The 24,881-nt window shown below is 39.4% G+C and overlaps 1 protein-coding gene across 3 annotated transcripts in view; it reads left to right on the top strand.

The window, feature by feature from the left end:
• AFF2 (ALF transcription elongation factor 2) overlaps positions 1 to 24,881 on the top strand; it is a 339,134-nt gene that overhangs the window by 246,086 nt on the left and 68,167 nt on the right. For all 3 annotated transcript variants that reach the window (XM_083876555.1, XM_083876554.1, XM_083876556.1), the window contains exon 9: positions 8,273 to 8,310. In XM_083876555.1, the coding sequence (XP_083732681.1) occupies positions 8,273 to 8,310 (38 nt within the window). The remainder of the gene's footprint in view (positions 1 to 8,272; positions 8,311 to 24,881) is intronic.

Raw genomic sequence — 24,881 nt, 5'->3', positions numbered from 1 at the left:
CAAAATCTGAATTCCTGGGAGTTTTTTACACCAATAAAGGATAGTGCTAGTGCTGGGTTTGAGACAGGGAGGCAAAGGAGGGACTTACAGGTGGCCAGAAAAAGCATAAAGTAGGTGTTAGAAAGGGCATGATAAATCCAGTAATTAGCCTCTGTTAGCCAGAATAAGGAGAGAAGTGAAAGCTGATCTCTCCTGGAGGTGTTCCAGAAAGAGAATAGTAATGAAAGCTAAACACCTTAATTTTTCTTAGGATGAATTCATCTACCACTGCGAGGTGTGCTGGGGTTGTAGGTGCTGTGATCTGTTCTGGCAGGATGAATCTTCCCAGAGCAGATCTCCCTGCACACAGGGACAGGTCAGGACCACAGTGTGACAGTGCAGTTGATTTGAGCAGGGTGCTCCTGTGGAGTGTGTGCCTGCTTTTCAAAATTACCAATTTCATGGCAATACTGTTAAGTCTAATTTTTGGAACTGTGCAATTTAGTAATTTGCTAAGTCATCTGAGCAATGTACTGAACCAGACCAGGGTCAGCAAAGTTATTTCATGTGTGTTTACCTCTGTTGTCTCTGCTGTCTGCTTGTAATACATTTAACATTCAGTATAGATGTAATGTTCAGTATAAATTAAAGTCCTTAAAGTCTTTATTTTCTGCACAGGAAATAAATGGGCAGCATGAGCAGGAACACCTTCAATTCACTGCCACTGCTGGTACTCCGTGACTCTGCCCTTTTGCTTCTCAAGTCTAGGGAGCTATTCATTTCCTTAAAGCGGGGAGAAGACTAAGGATAGGTTGGATTCCCAAAGAAATGAGATGAGGGCCTTTATCAAAAAGGAAAACTTAAGGGCATAAACTGCAAATGTGCAGGGGTGCAAGGGGCTGTATGTTGAGGTGTCCATTGTGGCAGAGCAAGTGAACATGGCAAAAGTAACAATCAGGGACTGAACTCTGAAACTGCACCTCATGCAGAGAGAGAGAGACCTTAATAATAAGAGCACAAAATATCAGCACTCTTCAGATAAGTTTCAGGGATAGAAAAGATGGTTCTCCTGCTAGAAGTAGGAAACTGAACAATGCACAGATTGTGGTGACTGTCTGCAGCTGGACAGTAAGGTCAAAGGATATTCCTTGAAACAAGCCTTTTGCGGCTGATTCCTTGGAGAAAGTTTGGGGAAAACTTTTTGTTTCTCTTACAAAGGATTCTTGACCTTTTCTATGTTTCTTCTGCCTCTTCAGTGTTTTAATCATGTGATTTAACATGATGAAGTGCAGCTATGGAGTGAACCCAGCAAGGAATGGATGTTTAAATTATTTGTTAGCCCTCTGGAGGGTTGAACCAAACACATTTTAGAAAAATCATCAGTAAATAAGACAATGGCAAACGCTGAGTTTTAGTTACCAATAAATCTTTTATATTTTCACAATAGGATTATCATCCACTAAGCCTTGGTCATTTGTGATCAATTTGTAACAAATTGATTTCCAGGAAATGGTGTTTCAAACCACAATTTCAATGTGGATTTATTTTTTTTTTTAATGGACCATTCAATATAGTTCTCCGAATTTCTGTCACCAGGGTTGTATAGTTGTTTTCCAAATAAAACAATTGTTAGTAAAATCAGGTCTAGCTCTAGACAGAATTCTGTTCTCTGCCATAGTCAGTTGGTACTGTCAGAACACTTTAATAGGTTTTATGAGACATTGGTTAGCATTTTTAAATTGACAATCACAGAATTTCAGAGATGGAAAGGATCTCAGGAGATCATCAACTCCAACTCCCCTGAGGAGGCAGAGTCACCTGGAGTAGGTTACAATGGATGGTAAGACTGCAAAAACAGAATCAGTGGAATTTGTAACATTGTATTACAGTTTCTCCTTTTTTGGATTGACGACTCAAAATTAATACAAATAGCGGCTTCTCATCGAGATAATTTCTTATGGGCAAGGACACTGTTTAAAGCCTCTTTTGTCAAGGTGCATTAGTATTGAAGCCCTAAAATCAGCAAACATGTTACGTGAGTTATCTTTGCAGTAGGGCTGCTCGCTGACAGATAGCTGTAACAGCTTCTATTGTAAAGTTCACCACAGACACTGAGTAAACTGAGACCTGCCTGGCAAAAGCAACAAATGTTCACAGTATCCACACTGGCTAATTTAAAACCAGCTCAGATACGTCCACACAAGCGCTCTTCAGAGTGCAGTGTGCACTCTGTGTGTGTGTAGATCTTTTCTCTGTTTTTTTAGAAAAATGCGTAGAATAGTTATTCAAGAATTGGTCACTTTCTTAGTTTGATTTACACCATTAGACTGATGGAAAATAGGGATTTGGGGAAAAAAAAATGCTGATAGAAATATATCTGTGTGGTTGCTTAATTAAAAGCAGTTCATTTTCGTCAAGGATGAAGGTGACTCCTAAACCACAGACAGACTGGTTTCGATTTGGTCACTTATACTCTTTTTTTTTTATTTTGTTTTTCCCAACCTCTACTACAATGAAATTTGCATTATTTCAAGTACTTCTGAGCTTTTTCTCTGTGGAGCCATGAAGGTTACTGCATTGCTCAAAGCAATGGTGAGGAGCTCTCTGCGGTTCATACACAGCCAGGGCTCAGTAAACCATTCTGATTTGCTGATACCACATGCTTGCTGACTTGATACTACAAAAAAAAAAATGGTTTTTGGCTAATCCATTCCAAACATCTGACTCCTGAAGGAAAAATACTCATTTTTATAGCTGTGACATGAGGAAGACAGTATTTTCTCCATTGTTTTTGGTCCTAGATACAGTAACATTGGGCTTTTTGTCCTCGAGGTGAGACTGACTGGGAACATCACACACAGAATCTCAAATGCAAGGTTGCCAACTTCATGTCAAAGGCAATTAGCAAGAAAGAAACACAATCTCCTCTGTTGACATTAGGGGACAGGTAGAGGAGAGTGTAACCAATGAAGTAAAGAGGAAAAAAAAAAATAAGGAGCACAATACACATATTTATACATACATATACTGATCCTTCAGGCCTTGGGTTTTGTCTTTTGATTCACAGCACAATTCTGGATGGTTTGTTTGCTGCACACCATGTTCTCCTCCTCCAGAGGAAATCCAACTGTATTTAGCACCAGCTGCATTGTCAGAGAATTCAGAGCACAGCACAGTCGATAAGTTGTGGTTCTCAGCTGGTTGCTTAGGATCACAGAGAAGGCATTCTGGATAAATAAGAGCATGGTATAACTTCCAAAACAAATTATAATCTAGGAGGAGATATAAACTATATATATAAAACTCAACTAATGTGGAAAGTATCTTTGTTTTTACTGTGCTGTTGAATTGAGCCTCTGAGGAGTCTCTTCTATACCTGCAGCACAGGAGAGGAGTGTGGTGGGTTATAAACCTGTTTGTGTAGTCATTTGGCTGTTCACCCAGAGCTGGTTAGAAACTGGGAAATAAACCTCAGTTAGGGTTGCAGGACCTCATGGAAAAAGGGGAAAAGTTTGAGCATGAAGATCTACTTTCTTCTGCCAACACATTTGATGGCATGAGGTGTCTTCTGTCTCACCCTAAGAGAAGATTTGAGGCTCAACAGTTCCTTCTTAGCTGGCTCACCTGTGCTTCTGGATCAGAAGGGTGAGGGGGCATTCTTGGAATTATTTTTTTTTTCTGTCTAATCTCTCTTTCTCAAAATAGAATGGTTTTCAATGAAAATTTCAGATTTTCAGTTATGCAATGGAAAATACATATTTTCTTTGGATAGCAGACACTTCGCCTGTAACACTTCACCAAAAATATTCATTTTGCAGATGCCAACTGTTCTACTTGGTTATTTTTGAGCCATCCTCTTGTCAGTTCATTCATCTCTCCTGTGTGATGTAGGAAAGTTGTACCAACTGGAATATTTTTTCTGGTTCATTCAATCCAAAAGCCAGTCAGGTAATTGATAGTGATGTAGAAAAGCATCGTTTTCACATTTTGCAGTCCTTTGTCACAATCTAGAAGTAGTTTTTGCTTATTCCAGTGTTTAATCTTTTGTGTAATAATTAAATACCTTTTAATAAAGTAAGTTTATGGGTAAATCCACACTACAGAACAAGTACAGCACAGTGCAGGTACCTCTTCAGCTAATGGTAAAACAGCTAGCACCAAAATCAGGTCTAGAGGTAGAAGTCATTCACAGCTACAAGAATCAGGGTAAAACATCCCTGGGCAAAAATTCTCTGATGGATGAGCCTCTGTGTCTTCCTGCTTTTCACACATTCCTCGTCTTCTTCCTTCTTATTCAACACTGGAGTCAGCTGTTGAAATAAGGTCTTAGGGAGCAGGAGCACAATTATTGAGAGGCTATAATTGTTAAAAAAAATCAGAAGAAAATTACAAATTAAAGTGGAAAGATTGTCTGGTTCACTCTGACTTCCATTTTCTAATCATCCTAAATTATTTTAATGGATGTTTTCAAGCTCAGAATTAGCAAAGGTCCCATGATGTAATTTTCCTAACACCCATTGAATATTACATTATACCAGTCCAATTTCATTTCAATCTTTGGCAGCAGCATCTGTCACTCAGGGCACATATATGGGGGTTTAGGGACCTCCCACCTGTTCTGTTTCTAGATAGCACTTTTAATAGATGAAGTTTAGTAGTCATTGTGAAGTTAAAATCAGTTTCTTACTTGTAAAGGCCTAGGAATATAAGATAAAAAAAAATAACTCTTAAAACATGTTTGTCTTTGAAATGTCTTAAATTAATAATCAAAAGCTTGCATCAAGTCTAAAACAAATCAAACTCAGTCGTGAAGATGAGAAACAGGAATTATTAACTGAGTAGCGAGGCTGATGGAGGCTCATTGAGATCATTTTGTTCAAAGATTAAAGGCGATGAACACTGAAATAGTTGAGGAGGATGGCTACGAACACATCTGACTAGAGCTGCTAAATTCAGTAATGATCAAAAGTTAATTATCAAAGCAGAGAGAACTACTCAACACAGACAATTTGAGTCAATAGCTAAGCAGCCGAGAAAAGAAGTAATTTGGAAGAAGTATTCTCCTATAATGAAGTTATATAAAAGACGTACATTTCAAAGAAAACCTGCCTAAAACAAGATTGCATTCTTCCTGATCAGAGAAAAATAATTAGCTCTAATTGACAGACCTGCTGCACACCAAATATTTTCAAACAATATGTTTCTGCTTCAAAGCTTAATGTGTAGAGTTACTCAGTGTCACTTTGATTTTGCCTTCCTTTATCTTCTGCCACTGGGCACGCTCATGATATCGCAACAAATACGGCTTTGAAAAATGAATGAGCAGCTCCTACAAGACAAATAAAAGGAGGAGGGCAGAGCCTGCATTTCTTTCTCAGGTGGAATCCCTGATGTATTGTATGCTGTGTTTAACATCACCCTGATCCCACTCAAAGTGGACCCTTTGTCATGGGAAATGACCAGATTCCTGATGATCCAACATTGAACTGGCACATGGATTAACCCAAGCACTTGTTATGGTTTTTCAGTTTTGGATAAGTATATGTGTGAAGGACACTATTGCTCCAGCATGTGCCTTTTCTTAGGAGTTAGGAAAGTGCCTTTTTCTGGTAACAAAGGGAAAAAAAGGTGAAAATTCTCCATGTAAAAATCTAGGGAAAGATACATGCTAGAATGTTCACAGTCCAAGAAAAAAAATTACATATAATTCTATAATTATAATTCTTTCTTAATTCTTTAACTATAATTCTATAACTCTTTCTTCCTGAAGTTGATACATTTTTTTCAGGGTAAACTCTTGTGATCGACATAGTTAAGTGGTCAAAAATCAAACAGGCAGTTTAGACTCTGCTCTTTAATATTCTGTGACTTTGACATTGCCAGTTCTCACTCTCTGAAATATCTTCATCTTCTTTAATCTTTCATGTAAACAGTTTAGCTCACACCATCACACATGTGCTCTCCAGAATATATTCTGCTGTACTTTGTATTAAATCAACTGCATTATCATTATTTACTTGTGATCCTAGACACTCTCCTCTCTGTTGTTTCCTCTTCTCTATCTGTATTTTGATACTTGTTTTTGTGGAGTGATTTTTGAATAATTCAGGGAAATACCTTGATTTAGATGCAATTTTCACATGCTTGAACTCAGAATTGTTACAGACCAGTTATTTGGTATATAGAAGAGTCAAAGAAAATACCACTCTACAGTAAAAAAAAAATATTCTGACATTGTGGAAGAATGTTTATGAGCTTTAAAAATAATTTTAGTTTCCTGCAGGATGGGACTGAAATTTGACTTTTAGTGGGAAGCCTGGGAAACTGAAATGCCATTTTTGATGGTGTTTCAGTTCATTTTAAATGAAGCATTGTGTGTTGTTGCATGTTGTTTATTACTTAGAAAATTTCTTAATAGCATGCTTCTGACTATGCATTTGCATATGGCAGCTGAAAAAGGGAGATTTGGGAGAGAACTATTGGAAAGAGACACAATCGCATTATCTCACTGTTGAGGCAGGGACTCCATTTCATCATAAGCTTGTTGGAGAAGGCATAATGAGGCTTGGGTTTTTCACAATTACTTGTGCAATCTGAAGTTGAGCATTTCCTGAGGTTTAAGTGTTTTATTTAGCACCCCTACTGTACAATTAATATAATTGATTCCTATCATGCATTTGTTGATTTATTCTTTAGATGGAAAATATAATCCAAATGAAACAAACACATTTTTCTTTGCAAGCTGGGAGCCAACCTAGAGGGTTGCTGTTGCACCATCCAGGCTCTCACAAGGTCTCATTCTTTCTCCCATATTTTAAACTCATTATTAGGGATTTCCATGGATTTAAACACAGATATTACCTTTGCTATGATGGGAGCAAAAGTGCCAAAACAGCAGGTGTTTTGAAAAGCTACCCCCATCACAGAGCCCAAGGGTAAATTCATTCTGTCAAAATTTTGAACCCAGTTGTGCAGATCCCAGAGGTTTCAAAAGTTCATCAGTTTTCCTAAAGGATTTAATTTGTCAAGGGCTTATATGAGCATTTTTCTGAACCACTCATATTCACACTTCCTATTTAGAAACCATTTTATTTCCATCCCTAAGTATAGCAGAGGTTAAAGATCCTCACCATAACCCTTCTCCTAAATGTCGGCAGGCTTTGTAAAAAATACCTCTGGAGGTAATTAGCCACTAAAACTTTCCTTTCTATAATGGGTTTATGGATCAGTTGTCTTAATTCTGCCTTTCACCACTCCCTGTGCCTGTAATCTCACCAACCATCTGACCACTTTCCACATTTAAATCTATTACATGTAACAGCCTCGCTCTGCAAACACTAGGATTCTCCAAAAAAACAACACAACACACCAGCTTCTCCTGCCAGTGACATTCCCAACCCTCTTCCTTTAAAAAAAAACATTATTTACCCGTTCTGAGCAAAACAAGAGTGGGGATGCAAGGTTCAGATTACATAATGATGGCAGGGAAGCATTAAAGGGAGGGAGAGAGGGAGAAGTCTGCACGAACATCTCGAGCGGCTTAGGCGCTGTGATAGACTGGCGCTGCCATCGCTGCCCCCAGCTGTGTTGCTTAGCAACATTTTAATTCAAGAAGAATCGAAGGAGATGAAATCCCCGTGGAGAGGGAAACAGAAATAAGAGGGCCGTTGACAGATGATCTGAGTTGTTTCTTCTAATATACTGTGAAGATCACTGGCTCTTTTCATGAATGATAAATGGACTGTACACAGATCAATGGGTTCAGCAATAAACTGGAACCAGGCTCCATGTCTGAGGTGGTGCAGGCTGAGAGGCCCAAAGATTTACTCATTTAGATGATTTGGAGTGTGTTTTCTCAAAGGTTTCACAAGAGGAAATTGATCTGAACATTTGGTCATCTCTTGCCCTTTTCTGTTCCTGGTGAATAAAAACAGTTTTGGAAATGGAGTCCGTTCTTCCCTCTATTTTTTCCTGTTGTTGTTCTTGCTCCTGATAGGGACAGATAGCTTGTGACAAAGGGACCAGACCTCAGAGTGGGAAATTAAATAACAGCCCTGAATGAGCAGTTCCTAAAGACTGGTGACCATTAAAAATAAACAAACCCCACTTACAATATCGCAAACTTGGGCAGGAGCATTTCAGCCCCAGCACTATCTCTCTGAATGGTCCTACAGCCTTTTCCCCAGCTCTGGGATGTCGCTGGTGAAGAGCTCCCCACGAGCTGCTGTTTGTTTGCTTTGCTGTGGCTCTTGCTGAATGATTTGTTTCCCCCCCACCCCTCTTGTGTTTACAGGCTGCCGAAAAGACAAAGTTGAGAAACATTCCTGTAAAGTAAGTTATTTTTGTATCTGTTTGAAAATGCAAGTTTAATGACAAGTCGTTGTATACAATGACTAAAAAGACAGTAAGAGAAGGGTGATGAAGGAGATAATAGAATTCATGTTGCTCCTAATCATAGTAGTAAAAAGGTCAGTATCACTGAGGAAAGCTCTTGATTTCTCGTGTGTCCCTAATGATTGCACTCCTCAAGTTTCATCCAGTTTCCATAAATTAATGTGTTGTCTATGAATAGCTGCCAAATAATCACAATCATACTCAATACATAGCCCTCCTAGCCTTGGGGAGGTTTGTACATGCTAAAAAGATTATGATTTTTAATTGCAATCCTCGAGAAGGTCTGACGGGGGAAATAACTGGGAACGTGCCAAATAATTTCTAGACACATGGGAATATTTTGCACCTATGTATCAAGGCTTTGCCATCCTGTTGATTAAGAGCTCTTTCTCCCTCTGTGCGTGTGCCTCTCTCACACCATACACACATGCCTGTTTCTGCTCTCTGCAGCAGGGCTTTGTGAAGGATGAGCAAGCTACCAGGGAGCAATTTCAAGGGCATTTTATGATAAGTTCTTAAATCTTAGGGCACTAGCAGCAACACTCAACCATATATCACTGAATTAAGAAAGTTGCTGTATAGATGTCCTGTCTCTCTGAGAAAAGGCATTTTCAGTAAAAGCTAACAGCATCAGTTACTCTGTTTAAATAATGAATACTCCACTCCTAATGGGCTATTACGTACCAATAAAAACACATATTTTAACTTCAGTAGGTTATCATAGCAGTTTAACCACGTCCCATAATATTCCTATTACAGACAGAGTTCTTATTTTTATAATAATTTGCTGACTGTGAAAAACGAGGTTCAGTTTTTAGTAAATTTTAAGGAATATGTTTAATAAAATAATTAAGACAATTAGGAGATAAGAAAAAACCAAAAACGGCCGGCCGGGTGACTTGGCATTCAGCCAAGTCCACACCTTGCCTTCTCAGGGATACTCGTTAAATACCCTTTTCGTTATATCGATATATGAATATTCATAAAATTCCATAAACTAGTTTCCATATTCCAGGAACCGTTTTGCATGGTCCCTCCTTGGGTCCGCCTTTTTAGAGCATGCGTGTTTCGTGGCTGTGTCCTCTTTATCGTGTCCAGCTTGGGCCTTGGTCCGTGCCTTCTGCGGGTGGTAGATGCTGATAGTTGGTGTTATCAGTAGCAGAGTCTTCTTTACATGTTCACTGGATGTTATCCCAACCAAACAGACAGTTTAAGCAGCTGCTACATCAACTACTCCCTTTATATCTAGTCTTACCAATAGCAGAAATAAACTTATATCCTATATCCTTACTATGTTATTAATCATATAGCATACATCTTGCGAAAAGCCAATTTTATAATACACACATATAACACTGACCGTGCTGACTTTCAGACTGGAGTGGGTTTGTGTTTGTAAGAACATGCACTGACAGGACTCCCCAATCATTGTGTTCTAGCACACATAACAGAAGAGTACCATTCTATTTGTCACTTGGATTCCATCCTGTGTAGTCATTTACACCTTATAAAGTGAACAGAAAATGTGTATGAAATGTTGGAGTGATTAGGTGATATGTCAGATGACCATAAATCACTCTTTCTTTATGTTTCATTCAGCCTGATAAAAATTAGGAATAGGATCCAGCAGGGACCTGATAGCATGTGAAACTTGTAATAAGACAAGGGACCTTTCCTGCCTATAGGGCTGGTTCAAATTCAGTGCAAGCCAAATTAAAGTCATTGTTAGCTGGTGGTTGTTTAATAGAGAGTGAAATGAGCTGTGTTTTCACCTCACATTATGCAGGATCCAGGAGTTGCAAGGTGATGAAATTCCTGGGGAACAGCTCCAAAATAATAATTTATCATTCATACACTTTTCTATATATTTTGAGTCAAATTCTCAAGAATGACTCAATTGAATTGCGTCTTCCCACTTATAACAGAGACATTGAGCACTGCAGTTATTAAACAGCATATATGTGCCACTGATGCCAAATTAATCCACCAGAAAGATTTGGGAGTTGGGGGAAAGGGTGATTTAGGTGAAGTAATTTTTAATAGAACTTGAGTAAAGATAACACTTTGAGATGGAAGAAAGCCAGATGGACAGTCTCACTCTTTCCACCTACATGTGTGTATTTCACCCTGTCACATTTCCCCCAACTGGTTGTTTAACTTCTCCTTGACTATGTTCATGGTGGCAGCTTCAATTAGTACCCTGGGGGATCCATTATACATATTAATTACACTATGCATAACAAAACAGCTGAAAAATCTGCCTAGTTCTATTCAGCAACATGGAACTGTTTAAGGTACCTGTATACAATTATGATTGTATGCTGAAGCTCTCAGGGCAAAAGGAGGAATAATGTCTTTAAGACAGCAACTGTAGCCATGGATTGCATTTATGCAAGTGTCAGAGCCACACTTAGTACAGCTCAGGCTTGGCCAGCTTTTAGTTGCTGCTTTCGTAGCTCTCAAATGTCAAGGAGAATTTCACTTGAATTTTAATGTTCTTCAGCTATGCAAAATAAAGTTAGTAGCTCCCATTGTCATAAGGGCTGAAAGCTGTACAGATTCCTTCTACCATATGTGACTTATCACATACATTTTTAAAAACACATTTTTATTATTAAGACATATGTGATAGTACACTTCTGCAAATGTGAATTGCTTTTGGCTAAAAGCCATGCACTAATAAGTAGAGTTGAATCTAACTGCATTTGACATCTGCTATAATATATATTTTTTTTACATATATAAATATATATATAAAATATTCACAGTTGTCATTAGCATAAAAAATTTCCTTGTTTTTACCTTATGCTGACATAGTTCTTGTGTTCCAAAACTGGAAGCAGAAATTACTCCCTTTTAAAGACTGTAGGATATATAAAATCCTCAGACAGAGCCAATAGTACCACCATTTAATGTATTAGTTTAGGAGCATGATGAAGATTTCTACAGAAATGGTCTATTTACTTTTCACTGCTCAGTTCATTAATGTTGCTGGTGTAATGTTTGGTAGGAAGTTTACTGTTCTTTTATGTTCTCTTGAATCCTTCCAGCATTAAATAAGGCAGAAATACAAGGAAAGGGGGGGAAATGAGGAAGTTTTCTTTTTGCAGTTCAGTAAGGCAGCCAAGCCAGCTGGTTTCTCAATGTCCAAGTGTGTATTGGTGCTCAGACCATCTTGTGGGAGCTTTCTGATGGTCCAAGTAGATGCAGGGACACTTGGCTCCTTCAGGAAGAAGGCTTGGCTTCAGTTCTGTACTGCTTGTAGTGCTGGGAGGCACAAGGCATCCTCAGGACTCATCTTTATGTATTGGTAGCATCATCTGACATAATATTGCTATAAATAACCCCCCAGAAGATGGCTAAGAAATCTCTGTATATGCAGAACTGATTTCTTTCTTTCTTTTTTTTTTCTTTTTTTGTGAAAATAGTGTAGTTAGCTTTTCCAAAAGCATAAGACCCTTTTTCTGTTGGTGTATGACACCATGATGGACCCCATAACTGCTGAATCCATTACATTTAACTGATTCATGCTCTCCTGACCTTGTTATGTAAGGAGCACTTGCTTTCTCCCATTGGTTTTATCCATGTTTACACTGACAGTCTGTGGTACAAAAGGGATTTCCTGGATGTAAGGTCTCACATGCTTATTTACTGGCTGGTCCTTATCAAGCTGTTCCTATCCCTGCATCTGAACAAGGTAACATGACTTAAACCATTTCACCCTGTGGAGGGTTTATGATTTCTAAAGAGCTGCTACGTGAGAGGTGGTTTTGAATTAAGGCACATCCAGAAGAATTAATCTTTTATATACCCTGTTATTTGATGCAGGAGGGGGAAAACAGTGATGTCATTAAAACCCCACAACAGCTTTGTCCTGAAACCCAGATTTCTTTCCAAACTTGTGTAGACAATGGGAGCTCACATCAGCATAAAACTTAGAGGAGTCATATTCATGTTGACTTGGATCGCATAACTTTTCCTGAAGTGGGTTGAGGTGCAGGATCCCCCCATATCCAGGGCAGTCCTCACTCTCAAATGGAAATGCAATTGGCTTGGCAGCCTCTACATTAATGGGGACTGGAAGTCAACCAGCCCAGTGCTTTGTCTCTGCCAGCAGCAGAGGGTGGGGGGCAAAGAACAGCAATTATGGAGACATCCTCCATGGGGAGTATCCTCCCACATTCCTGCACACAGCATTTTGCACTTGCAGAAACACACATGCTGTGTTCAGGAGGCACCAATGGACTTGCTCTCCATGCAAAGTCTTTCCTGAAATCAGTTCATGCCTCCTGTCCCCACAACGTTGTGTGGCACTGAGCACCATAGGGTGGGGAAAAACAGTCTCTTGTTTATTTTAAACCCTTTTCCTCATGTTTTCACTGGAATCCACTCAAGTAAGTTATTCTTTCAGAAAAGAGCAAATGATTAGTCACTGTTCTTCATTCCTGATATTACATGCCTCTGTTGTATCAACCAAGGAGCCCTCCTACTCCAGATCCACTGATAACGTGGATTAGCTCTGCAATTGGAAAGGAAGACTCTGCTGTGCTGGGCAGAGACAGTGTTAGGAAGATAAACATGTTATTTTCAGGTTTTTCATACAAAGAGATAAGTTATTTGCATGGCAATGCCCTTCTGACTCAGGACTGGATATAATGTCACTCTAAACAAATGTCTCAGATTTCAGTCATTTGTGGAAATGGTCAGATGGATTCCTTAGGAAAATGTGGGCAGATAAAAGAAAGATGTGGTCAAAATTTGATGTCACCCAACACTCTGAAGTACAAGGGGTTTGTAAGAAAGAAATTAGATTTTTTTTTTAATGGAAAACGAATGCTATTAGGAGTGTAGTCATGCAGTCCATGAAATTCTGTAGAATTGTGAAAATATTGGAAGCGACTTCTTGCTTCAGGGAAGAAAACATTGCCTTCCTTGAGTGTCCTTTATACTTCCTTCTTTTATAGTGCCTTTTAAAATCTTCAGTAGAAAGTAATGGCATTTTCCCCAAACACCTGCATATGCTTAAATTTGCTGTAGTTTTAACGACTTCCAGATACATGTTTTGAGATTATAGCTTGTCTTAAAATCCCGCTGCTTTTTTATATTTTCAAAATATATTTGTTTTCCCTCAGCCACAGGTTTGTTAACCAGCAAGATTTCTGGTGTTTATTGTCTTTTCCTGCCATAAAATTCATCTTCTCCTCTGAAGGGCATCTGACTTGACTTGGGTATGGTTTTCTGTCCCAACCATCATTGGAAATGCAATCCATTAACATTTGATATCTTGACATTTCAATTGACCTCTCATTTGCAAAGCGCAGTGGTATTTTTCGTGGCCTTTTCATCCTTGATTATACATGGGATAGGAGTGCCTGTTTCTCCTGACTGCACTTTAAAAATATCTTTGTTTTACCAGCTGGAGTGGCACCTTGTTTTTTGCCTCCCTGGCTAGACCTTACTCTGCATGGAAGGTCTGAGGTCTGAACAAGTCATGCAGAGCCAAAGGATTTTCTTATTGACTCACTAAGCAGGAGGGCGAGCAGGTCAGGCTCCGAGGGTCAGTTAATGTATGCAGCAATAGCAGCAACCACAAACAGATCTCCTGCTCCCACAAAAATCCAGATCCTGGATAAAATGCAGGCCAGTGGGCTGGCTCTGAAAGCTGTTTTGTTTTTGACCAGCCAAATCAGGCCTTTGTACCCAATAGAAGGAGGGAAGAGGCAGCATGCTGTTGGTACACATGCAGCTCTTCCACTGCAGGGTATCTCCTGGCCTGGGTTTAAAAAGGGATGGAAAAAGTGTGTCATGACAGGATTGAAAAAGCCTCCCATTCATGGATAATTGTGTGGGAGGATGGCCACATACATGGATGTGAAAGAGGGGCAGTTTAAATTCCATATAAGGAAAAAGTTTTTAAATACTGACACGGGTTGCCCACAGAGGTGGTGGTTCCCTCTTCCCTGGAAACATCCAAGGCCAGGTTGCACAGGGTTCTGATCTAGTTGAAGATGTCCCTGCTCATGCAGGGGGATTGGGCCAGATGACCTTTATAAGATCCTTTCCAAACCATTCCATGGTTCTCTGTATATATATATATATATATATATATATATATGTACATCATGGATACATAAGCACCTGTGGACCGTAGGTACCTATGGACATTTGTCTGTATGTACAGGACATTTGCTAAAGGACTTAAACCACTTCTAAAGAAACAAAAACCCCAAACCTACTATAACTCATTCTTGGTAAAACTCCCAAGCAATTTCCACATGCCACCTGTTTATCTCTGATTCTAAACCTTCCTTCCTGACATTTCTCTTCAGACTATTTCTGGCAAACTACTAAAGCAGACAGCACCAATTCAATTAGTTCTAAAAATCCATTATAGCGTAGTGCCTAAACTGCCTGCCCATATTCATTTCTCAAAGAAATCCATTCATATTTATGCTTTAATACTTTAAGTCCAGCATGCAAAACCACTCAAATCCCCAGCAGAAATCCAGGAAAAAGCCTGCTTACAGGCAATTTTAGACAATGTTCTTTGGCCCCTGATCCTCCTAGTCCATCCACTTAAGCATCCTCACAGGTGCAGTTAGAATTGGTCAGTGACTGCACAGAATGGGGTTGGTTTATTGCACCAATTGCAATAAAAGCCCCTCCAAAATTTCACAAAATCCCCGAAATGCCCCAGGCTGTGGCAGCTGGGCCCCGTGGTGGGGTCTGTGCAGACCCACAGCAGGGTCAGCAGCTGCAGTGTCACTGTGGAGCCCAGAGGCACAGGCTGCTGCTGGGCTCCAGTGAGCTTTATTGAGGGGCTGCATTTTTCCTCAGCAGAATGTGAACTCTAGAAAATGTTGCAAAGGATTACTTTACTCTCAGAAGTTAAAGGTTAGCGTTGGAAATGGATTACAGAACTCCTGCTTTTAAACTGTTTGCAAAGAAACGCACATATTAAATCTTTTTTGATGATATTGCATTAATCCCTAAATACTGATTTTTATGTAAATTTTGACTCTTGCAAAGCTCTGACAATTCAGCTATCCCCATGTGGTTTTATCAGAGCTCAATTGCTCCTTTAGATCTTTTTTCCTTTTTGCAGTACCATTTGCTTTATTCCAAAGTCATCACAGCAGCCAGAAGATGTAGTACTTTAGACATAAAATAATAAGTCTATTTAATATTTTACCTTTATTTTCTGAATTTGTTCCTCTGACACATCTTGTTAGATAAATTTTTATCAGTCCAAAGGATAACCACAGTAGGGCTATTTTTATTTCTAGGGAAATGATGCATGATAACTACTGGCAGGGCCCAAAGCAGTAAATCAGTCCTGTTCCAACCACAGAATGTATTAAAAGTCTGTAGCCTGTGGTAATAAGTTATAATTTAGTTGACTAGCAGTTTGTTTGGACTTAAAACTGTACAAATGAGTCACATTGGCTAAATCCTGAAATATAGAACAGGTAGTGCTTTATTAAGATTTTTCAGCTACCACCACTACAGGTACCTGGAGAGAGCACAGGTTTTTCAAATGGGCACTTTTATAGTGAAACACTTCTGATTTGATTGCATAATTTATAGGAGATGGTTAAACCACCACATGGCCTGAGTGGTGCACAGGGTTTGCTGACAGGACGATGAGATGGGCAGACCCTGAGAGCTCATTCATCTCATCTCTTACTGATCTGAATGTACACCATCAGTAATGAGTGTGGGCCTGAGATTTCTGGGTCTGAGAGATTTCAGCCTGCTGGCACCTGCTAACTTCTTCCCAAGGAAAAAATTCCCAAGAAAGCTTCTTCTCCAAACAATCTTGGCAAACAACTCTCCTTTCTCCAAACAATCTTTCTCCAGGTGGTGTTTTGCTGTTTCTCTGGTTTAACCAATGGGATCAGAGAGGTGTCGTTCCTATTCACCAACCATGTTCAGTCTGTATGGGAACACCTTATAAAAGGTAGTAAGAATTAAAAAATAAAGCCTTTTTTCTATTCTCTTTGCCTTCTGAAATACTTGGAGTCTTTCTTTTGTGTCCTACAGTGACAGTACTGAGCACACTGCCGAGGTGCTCAGTGCCATCACAGAACTCCAGACACCTGGAGAATCCTTTTATTTGCATCCTTGTATTCACACAGATATATATATGCCAGTCCAATCAAGGATTTCTATAAAGTTCGTCAGGAGTCTTGCAGCTGATGGGGAGGAAAAAAAAAAAAAAGTATATTAATTTTAACTGGGTCGCTTTTGTTGTTTTTCAAAACATTTTTGCACCTTCATTGTGATGCGACTTGTCAAGATTAAATTTAGGTCCACTTTTAAAAGTAGTGAAAAAATGAAAGTTAGAGCCAAACAAAACCTTATTTTGCCTGACTCTTTTTGATGGGCAAAAAAGTTAGTTAATGTCAATATTTTTTTTCCAGTTTTAGCGTGTATCTGCTGTTGATCAAAGAAGCACCCATTTGTTCCTCCTCAGTCATCCTGTGGTTTCAATCATTTTAGATTTTATATTTGTCTTCCTGGATCTTATTTTTAATTTTAAATTACTTAGCACTTATTCAAACCATTATTCAGAGAGTTTGCTTTGGGTGTTGCATCAAATAACAGCTATTTTCTAACTACCTGTGATCTTTTTCATATAAATGCTTTAAAAATGTGCTTCCAGTGTTGTAACCAATCAACAAATTCTAGGAAAACAGAAGGAAAATCCTAATCCTGATATAACTGGGAGAACCTGTGCTGCTGGTTTCAGTACAGCTGGCTGCATCCAGCATAGAACCAGCATTCTCATACCCCTGAATTTCAGTCCTACATCATCATTTTTGTGTTGCTGGAAGATATATAACCAGAGCAAAACTGTTACCGTTGGTGTATGTATAAGACTATATGGTTTAGTTAGATTCAAGCATGTTCTAGACACTCTCCAGATGGAAAATCCCTGCCTTGGAGAGCTTGGTAAGAGGCAGTGGATGAAGCTACAATGCAGTGGGATTTCACTGAACCTCTGTCTCTGAAATTTGTATTTCCCCGGCTGTGGGCCTTTGTCTGCTGTCCTTTGGACTGCAAAACTCCACAAATTTCACTGGCATTTCTCCTTGGTGTGCAAGGGGGATAATGAAATTTCCTTTCCTTTCTGTCTTGTGGCCTTGTGGTTATATATCTAGTAGGGTTCCTCTGTTTAGTATGATCAAGAAAATAGGGCTGAGTAAATGTGGCCCTCCTTGTTATCATGTTTTAAATGCTCCAAAAATCATGGTGCTGTACAGCAAAAGGTCCTTTACTTTGACAGTAAGTGAAATAAAAGGAAAACAGGTGTCTTCTAAGCATTTACTTTTTAATACAACTACAAAAAATAATCATCTTGTTCTAAGTGAAAGAAGTAGGAAAAATTTTCCAGTCATTTATGATCAATGAATACGAAAGAAAGGCAAAGCTAGATAATGTTTCAGGAAATAACACTGCTACAAGGTTAATTTTGCCTAGTACAACATTTCCTAGTATTGAATTGCCTGATATACTCCCTCAGGGATTGCTCCTGCACTTGCAATAATCGAGGCTGATTTTATTGGAAAATCACCTCTGGATGAAAGACATACTCTAGAGAGAACTTTGCATGGGTACAAATAGGTTTTTGGTGCCAGTGCCATGTTGCCCAGGCCAGCACAGTTATAGTTCCCAATCTGTCTGTGCATTCAAGCAGCAAATTCATTAGCAACCCTTCTGGCAGGATAGAAAAATAGACATATTAGGGAAATTTACTTTGAATTGTTTTCAGGATTTGTTGGATAACAGTTCAGTAATCAAATTGCGCCTCCTAACAAGAGTATTAAACATTTTTATCAATAGTGGCAGGGAAGCTGCAGATATTCCTCTAACTTCAGAGAGCTTTGCTGTAACATTGTGTGACTAGAAGAGATCATGGATGAAAGAAGAGATTTGCATAGTTGGAGCAGGGCTGATTTCTGTGTTGTGTTCTGTGTGGAGGCTGAGTTGGGATCACACTGCAATGGGAGCTGATGCTCCTGCAGCAGCCCTGAGATGATCACCCTGCAGTGGAGCACCATTGGAGCCCTGAGATCACACTGCAGTGGGAGCAGCATTGCACCCCTGAGATCACATTGCAATAGGAGCAGCATTGCAGCTCTGCAGCAGCCCTGAGATCAGCTGCAATGGGAGCTGATGCACCTGCAGCAGCCCTGAGGTCACACTGCAATGAGAGCAGCATTGCAGCCCTGAGGTCACACTGCAACAGGAGCATCACTGCAGCCCCCAGCAGCCCTGCCCACAGCCCTGTCCCTGCAGCAGGGCCATGTCGTGACAGCACCACGCTCTCTGCCCATGTTCAGCTCTGTGCAGAGGCTCCCAGGCCTCGTCAAGTGGAAAGTGAGCATATTGTAAACACACATTTTGCCTCCAGCTGGGAGCAGGGACACGTGGAGCGGGGCCCGCCGCTGACCTTGCAGCGACTTTGAGCGTGGGGAGGCTGCAGGAGAAAAGGCTGATTCAGAGAGACAGATTACCCAGGAAGAAAAATCAAGGGGATTGGCACAAGGACGGTGGAAAAAATATCTTTCTAAAGAAGGGGAATTTTTTTGCACTCAAGGCCAACAGTGAAGCCTCATAATCGGGCTCGTCTGGCCTCACACCAACAGCAGAAGAGAAAAAAATACTGGGTGCAGCTTGCACACTAAGGGCTGTGCAAAAGCTGGGGAAAATACAGAGCATGTGCTAGAATTCATTAAAGAATAAATTACATTAAGCTCAGGGAAGCGACAGGGTTGAAAATTAGGATTGTAAGAAATAATCTGTGTCCACTGTCCCCTAATTCCTGTTGTTTTCATGATTGTTTTGCTCTGAAGAGGAGAGCCACTCTCAGTATCAATCACAGTAAGCTATTTAGACACAGAAATAAGTGGCATATGGCTTAGCACTTTTGGGTCTAGCAATCAAGTAGCAACCTCCTGCAATACAACTGTAGTTTGGTTCCCAATGGGCTTCACTTTGATGATTAGATATATTGACTTCCTTGTGTCATTCAAAGACAGCAGAATTTCATACAAGTTGGTGTTAGCTTCCTCTCACTTCATTTCAATTTTCAATAACCAGTGTCATCACATGTAACAGTTTCTTCGTAATGGAGCTTCATGTCGAATCAATTTGTCCTTCAAGTGAAAGAGGGCTGTAAAAAGTCTTCTGAAATACTGATCTCTGGGAAAATTCCTACCACAGTGAAAATGGGAAGGGATTTTTTTATTTATTTCTCCTGAAGATGCTTTGGTGCCCAATCCCCAGAACATTCAGGAAAACTCAAAAACAAGGCTTTAGTGTACTGCGTGTGGGGATGGTCTTAGAATGAATGCTTCACATGATTTACCCAGGTGTGTGAAGTCATTGTTGTGATAAATAAATAGAAAATAGTTAGTCAGTTGTATTTGAAATCAAAACTATGATATTTAAAGACAAATTCTGTGTAAGTGGAGTTGGATTAGAGGAGAATTTGGACTTCAAATATTAATTGATCCCTCTGTATTTCAGCTTGGCATCTGTTAAATACAAACATGGAACTTCTATTTTCCTTGTCCTTACCTTCTATCCATCAGCTCTGGCCCATCCCTGGGCTGTGGAGAGATGTCCTTGCAGGCAGAGGGAGGGAGCCAAAGGCTTTGCCCACTGCAGGATGAAGGCATGGGCCTGCTGGAGGTCAGGGTATGGGGAAGGGTGGGGAGAAGGTCAGAGTAGAAAGCCCATGCATCATGATGAGCACAAGCCTGCAAGACAAGTGTTTGCCTTTTCTGCCAGGGATATTTCTGCAGAAATCTGGTGTCTTGGAGAATGGTCTTCCCATTCCAGAGCTTGAAGCTGTATCCTCCCTAATGGGCCAATGCCATTCTCTCTTTGTTGACCTTTCTCTGTGAATTTACAATATGGAGGAATTCTTTCAGGGTCCAACAGTGTCACACACAACCTGTACATAGAGATTCACTTTCCTTAGAAAATCCAGCTTTCCATATAGCATGTTCCATGCACGTGGATTGTGCCAGAGAGTGTAACAGCACAAGCACTGTCTTTAAAAAGAAAATTCCGGGTCACACATTCACCTCAGAGCACTTGCTGTAATTCACAATTAGTCTCAATATGCTGTAAGAAGAGCAACTGCAGACAAAAACCTCACAGCTTTATAATCCCAGCGTGTAGCAAGCAGCAAAGATGATACGGCTGCCTGTGTCACATACCCCACACTGCCCATCCCAGAGTTTTATTTCTTGGCAGTTTCCTGCAGTTTTGTGATTTTTTATTTTTTTTTTTTAATGTGACAAAGTCACTTCAATTACACAGTCATTATAAGTTTTGCCAAGGTTGACTATGGATCGTTTTGTGTTCATTAGAGCACAAAATTAGAATTTTCATTGCAGCAACTGTAAACAGTATTAGCTCAAAGGAGTCAAGATTTCTTCCCTCCATAAAATCTTGGATAAGCTATAACTGAGAACTTCCATTTTTTTTTGACAGATTTATTTTTTTTTAAACTGCCTTCTGGATTGTTGGATTTTTCTTCTTCTTCTTCCTAGTTCTTGATGTATTTGTTTAACTGAATAACCAGTTCCCTTCAAAATGATGACATTGCCACTGTGTGCATGAACAAGAAGGTGCAGTCAGTGTTTCTGAGGCTGTGAATATATTATTTCTTCTTGAATGTTACAGCTTGGTGCTTGTCACTTTAGACCCAGTCAGGGCTGTAAAAGCCATAAACAGGAAATAACCCTGTTTTAAAAATACTTCATCATCTCCTTAAGTCCCACTAAGCCCCATTAAGTTTTCACTTAACTAATATCAGAGTTTATTACTTAAGCAATAATTAAGGTTTCTATTTCAAATTCTCATTAATTTATGGATATATGTGATTGACTTTGCTCATTACGCTGATGTAAGTGTATAGAAACTGCCTCAAAAAAAGATGATTTTAGATATGCAAAAATTAAGCAGATAGCAAGTAAATCTAGCATGGAGTGTTTCAAGCAATGGAACAAAACCCAAAAAGGTTTCCAGGGAAGTCCAGGCTTTTGAAAGCTATTTAGAAAGTATGAGACTGCTGCTTTTTGCATCTGTTTTTAGAAAAATAAATAAGGTAGAGAAAAGCATCTTGGAGAGAAGGAGATTAGATTTTTTTTCCTTGGTTATATTAGTAATTTCTTTTAGGTTAATTTAACCTTCATCTTGCTAATTTAGCATATTAGAAACAATGGTGTAGCGAGTAGTGGAATACTGCTTAGTAGGAAATAAAACCAAAAGTGCTTCATCTGCTAATTCTTTGGGCTGAAGGAGACCCTGCACTGCTCTACCTTCCTTTTCTGTCTGTTAGGATTAGGGAGCTTGTGTGGCTCCTCACTTGGAGGATTTCCCAGGCTTTGTTTTTAAACTAATATGTATTTACAAGGAAGGAGAGACGACAGAGACCATTACAAAAGCAGCAGAGAACTTCAACAGACATCTCTGTCAGAGCTTGCACAGCAGCAGTGCTTTGCCTTGCTCCCACAAATCTGTGGAGTGCATGCTTCCCTTGGCATGTGGCAAGCTCCTGTCTTGCCAATGGGATGCTCAGTCCTTAGCAATTTATTTTTTTTTAGCTGTAATATGTCATGATAATGTCATTCAGGATAAGATATGTCAGCAAATGCACCAACAGGCTTTATCAACTTATACCTCTTAGCAAAACCTGGAGCTACAGTGAGTGAGGACAGCAAACACACAGCAAAGGCATATCTCTTCCTCTTGAAGAAATGTATTTAACAAGGTTATATACTATTTGCATTCCAAATTTGCAATTATCACCCCATGAACACACAATGAGATCATCCAAGTGACAGATAATGTGTTAGATATATGTAGTTAGACTTTTTGTAGATTAAACACGCTGTTAGATAAACGGAGGCACAGCTACAGTAATATATTTTCTAGGAATCAGTGTAATCTGAATAATGTGAGAGCTCATTGAAATCCCATTCTCTTGTGTGAAGGATGTATGTTTGTGAATGCATGTGCCTGCACACAGGAATGCAAATTGCTAAGTGGAAAGATTAGCAAATTGTGGATTGTGGAAGTCTGACTGTATATAGTAGAAAATTTTCCTTCAAAGCACATATAAAGGTTTGATTCTGCAACTTTATTCCTTACCCTATAATTTTACACTAGCTGGCATAAATTAGCAAGCTAGGAGTCTAAATATGTGTGTCTGACATGCCTCTCAAAAGAAATAAGATAAATGCACATGGTGAAACAGGAGTAGTTGTGTGTGTAAAATATCTATGCTTTCTTGCACATGGGTTACATTTCAGTCAGGGAAAGGAAACAAAAATCCTTCAGCTGCACTTTATCTCTGTTGATTGTAGTCTGGAGCTCTCTGAATATATTTCTTTTTAACTTCAATGTTAAGAAACTGGCAATGCCAAACACTTCTTCTCTACCAAATGTGAAAACTTCTGAATCCAGAGAGAGGCTTGCTTACATTAATGTGCCCAGTGATCTGGTGGAAATCAGTAATATGATGAGGTACAGGGAAGGGGGAAGGCGGGCCTTCCACATTTATTTATTCTGGATAAATGGTGCCCATTAATCTATCAGGAAAATATGGAATTAGCAGGGAAGAAACCACAGTTGCAAATTTGGCAATTGCTAGCATGCACAGATGGTCTTTCAGTGTTTTAAGATTTTCCAGTCTTTTGATATTGATACCAGCATTGAGAAGTAGCCTGTGTGTTGCTAATGTTTATCTGGAATAGCCATAGAAAATTAACACTGTATATTTTGGATTCTTCAGTTTCCTCTTGGTGTATTTGCATAAAGTGTTTTTTTATCTGAAAGGTAAAGCTTTTATTCTCTGTCTTTGGTTATTTTAAGAAGCATAATTGGAGTCTGATTTCCTAAAATAAGGACAGTCAGCATCTCCAGACAAAGACACTGGGACAAAAGAGACTCTCACATGTGAATTTGGTGGAACAAATTTTGCAGGTTGGTAGTCCAGACTGCCTTCCTGCTGTTCCAGACAGTGTCCTTCTTTGTGAAGTGGTGTTCTCAAAGCCAGGATGTTGAGTCCCTCCTTGAGAGAGTGTTATTTATTCTTACTCTGCTGACAAGCACTGATTTTCAGTGCCTGTATCTCCACTGGAGCTGGGAATCTGACCCTGGCAATGTCTCCATTCAGTGTTTAAGGGCACCAAGTCAAGAGGGAAGGATAATGTCATCTGCTTAATTTGCTTGGGGAGTGTTTGGTTGAGTCGTTAAAGACCATGTTGAAATATTTCACAGAGGAAATCACAGAATAATTCTTGCCAGCTCTACTTTTAGTTCATTCTCAGCTGACCCAGGGGATATAGTACCTTAATGCCTGTTCTGAAATGTGCCTTCAGCAGTCCTGTAGTGCACAACTCACATGTGCACAGGACAAAGATGTCTTTGACTACACACAGCCCAAGGTGCTTTGTATGAAAAATCAGTAAAAAAACTGTTGGGGGAAAAAACAAATTAAGAAAAAAAAAAATTATCTAAGTGCAGTATGAATTTTAATCTGGTGAAAAAAGGTCTGAGATGATAAGTAAGGTGGAAGTTTTTAGATGTGTTACAAAAACAGTGTCAGACATATAGATATGGGTATTAAATAAAGGTGAGATAGATATATGGGACATTGAGGCATACAGGTGTGCTCTTATTTTCTTTTTTTTTTTCCCCTCTTTGTTTTGTAATAAAACAAGGCAAATGAGAGAAACACAAAGAATTAAATATTGGCTGCTAACAAGAAAAATTTCTAATTATTGTTCAGCAGAAATCTTCCTCAGCATCTGTGGGTGCACCAGAGAACAGACCTGAAACCTGCTCTAGACAGTAGTTCCCATCTCTGCAGAGAGGCAGATTTCATGCACCGCTCAAAACCAGAACCTGTTTCTGTTTTACAAACAGGGAGGCAAAATTTAGTTTTATTTCCCAGGTAAACAGGTTCTTTAGCTTAAGCCATATCTGTGCTATTGGTTAGAAGATTTTGGAAGCCACACTTTCTATTTATTCATGCCAAGAGGGTGGTTGCCTTTCCTGCAAGCACCTGATACTGTTGACTGATGTGTAGTGTGTAATCCATTACAACCATCTGATCTTTCTGTAGAAAGGTACCTTACTGCTCATTCCTTACCTTGTATTTTTTCTGTTGACTTTTTGTGATAGACTCTAGTACCTTGTACTTGTGCACAGTGAATTTTACATGGTTTCTTTAGCTCTTACCTCCACTTCATCAGGATCTTTTCATATTCTGACCCATCCTCCAACATACTTTTACACCTCCTCACATGGGTGTTGTTTGCTAATTTAGCAAGCTGTTCTCCCATCCAGACTGGTCATGGTATTTTAAATGTTCACGTTTATTGTTTAGTTACTGTGGCAGTAGCTAGGCTGTAGTCTTGGCAGATGTGCCTTGCTATATAGATGTATAATAGCAAAGAGATAAAATACTTACGATGATTTGG

The sequence above is a fragment of the Zosterops lateralis genome (genome assembly GCF_965231275.1).
Source record: "Zosterops lateralis genome assembly, chromosome: 21".
NCBI classification, from domain to species: domain Eukaryota; kingdom Metazoa; phylum Chordata; class Aves; order Passeriformes; family Zosteropidae; genus Zosterops; species Zosterops lateralis.
The sequence above is the reverse complement of the archived record's forward strand: the minus strand, read 5'-3'. Positions and strand labels throughout refer to the sequence as shown.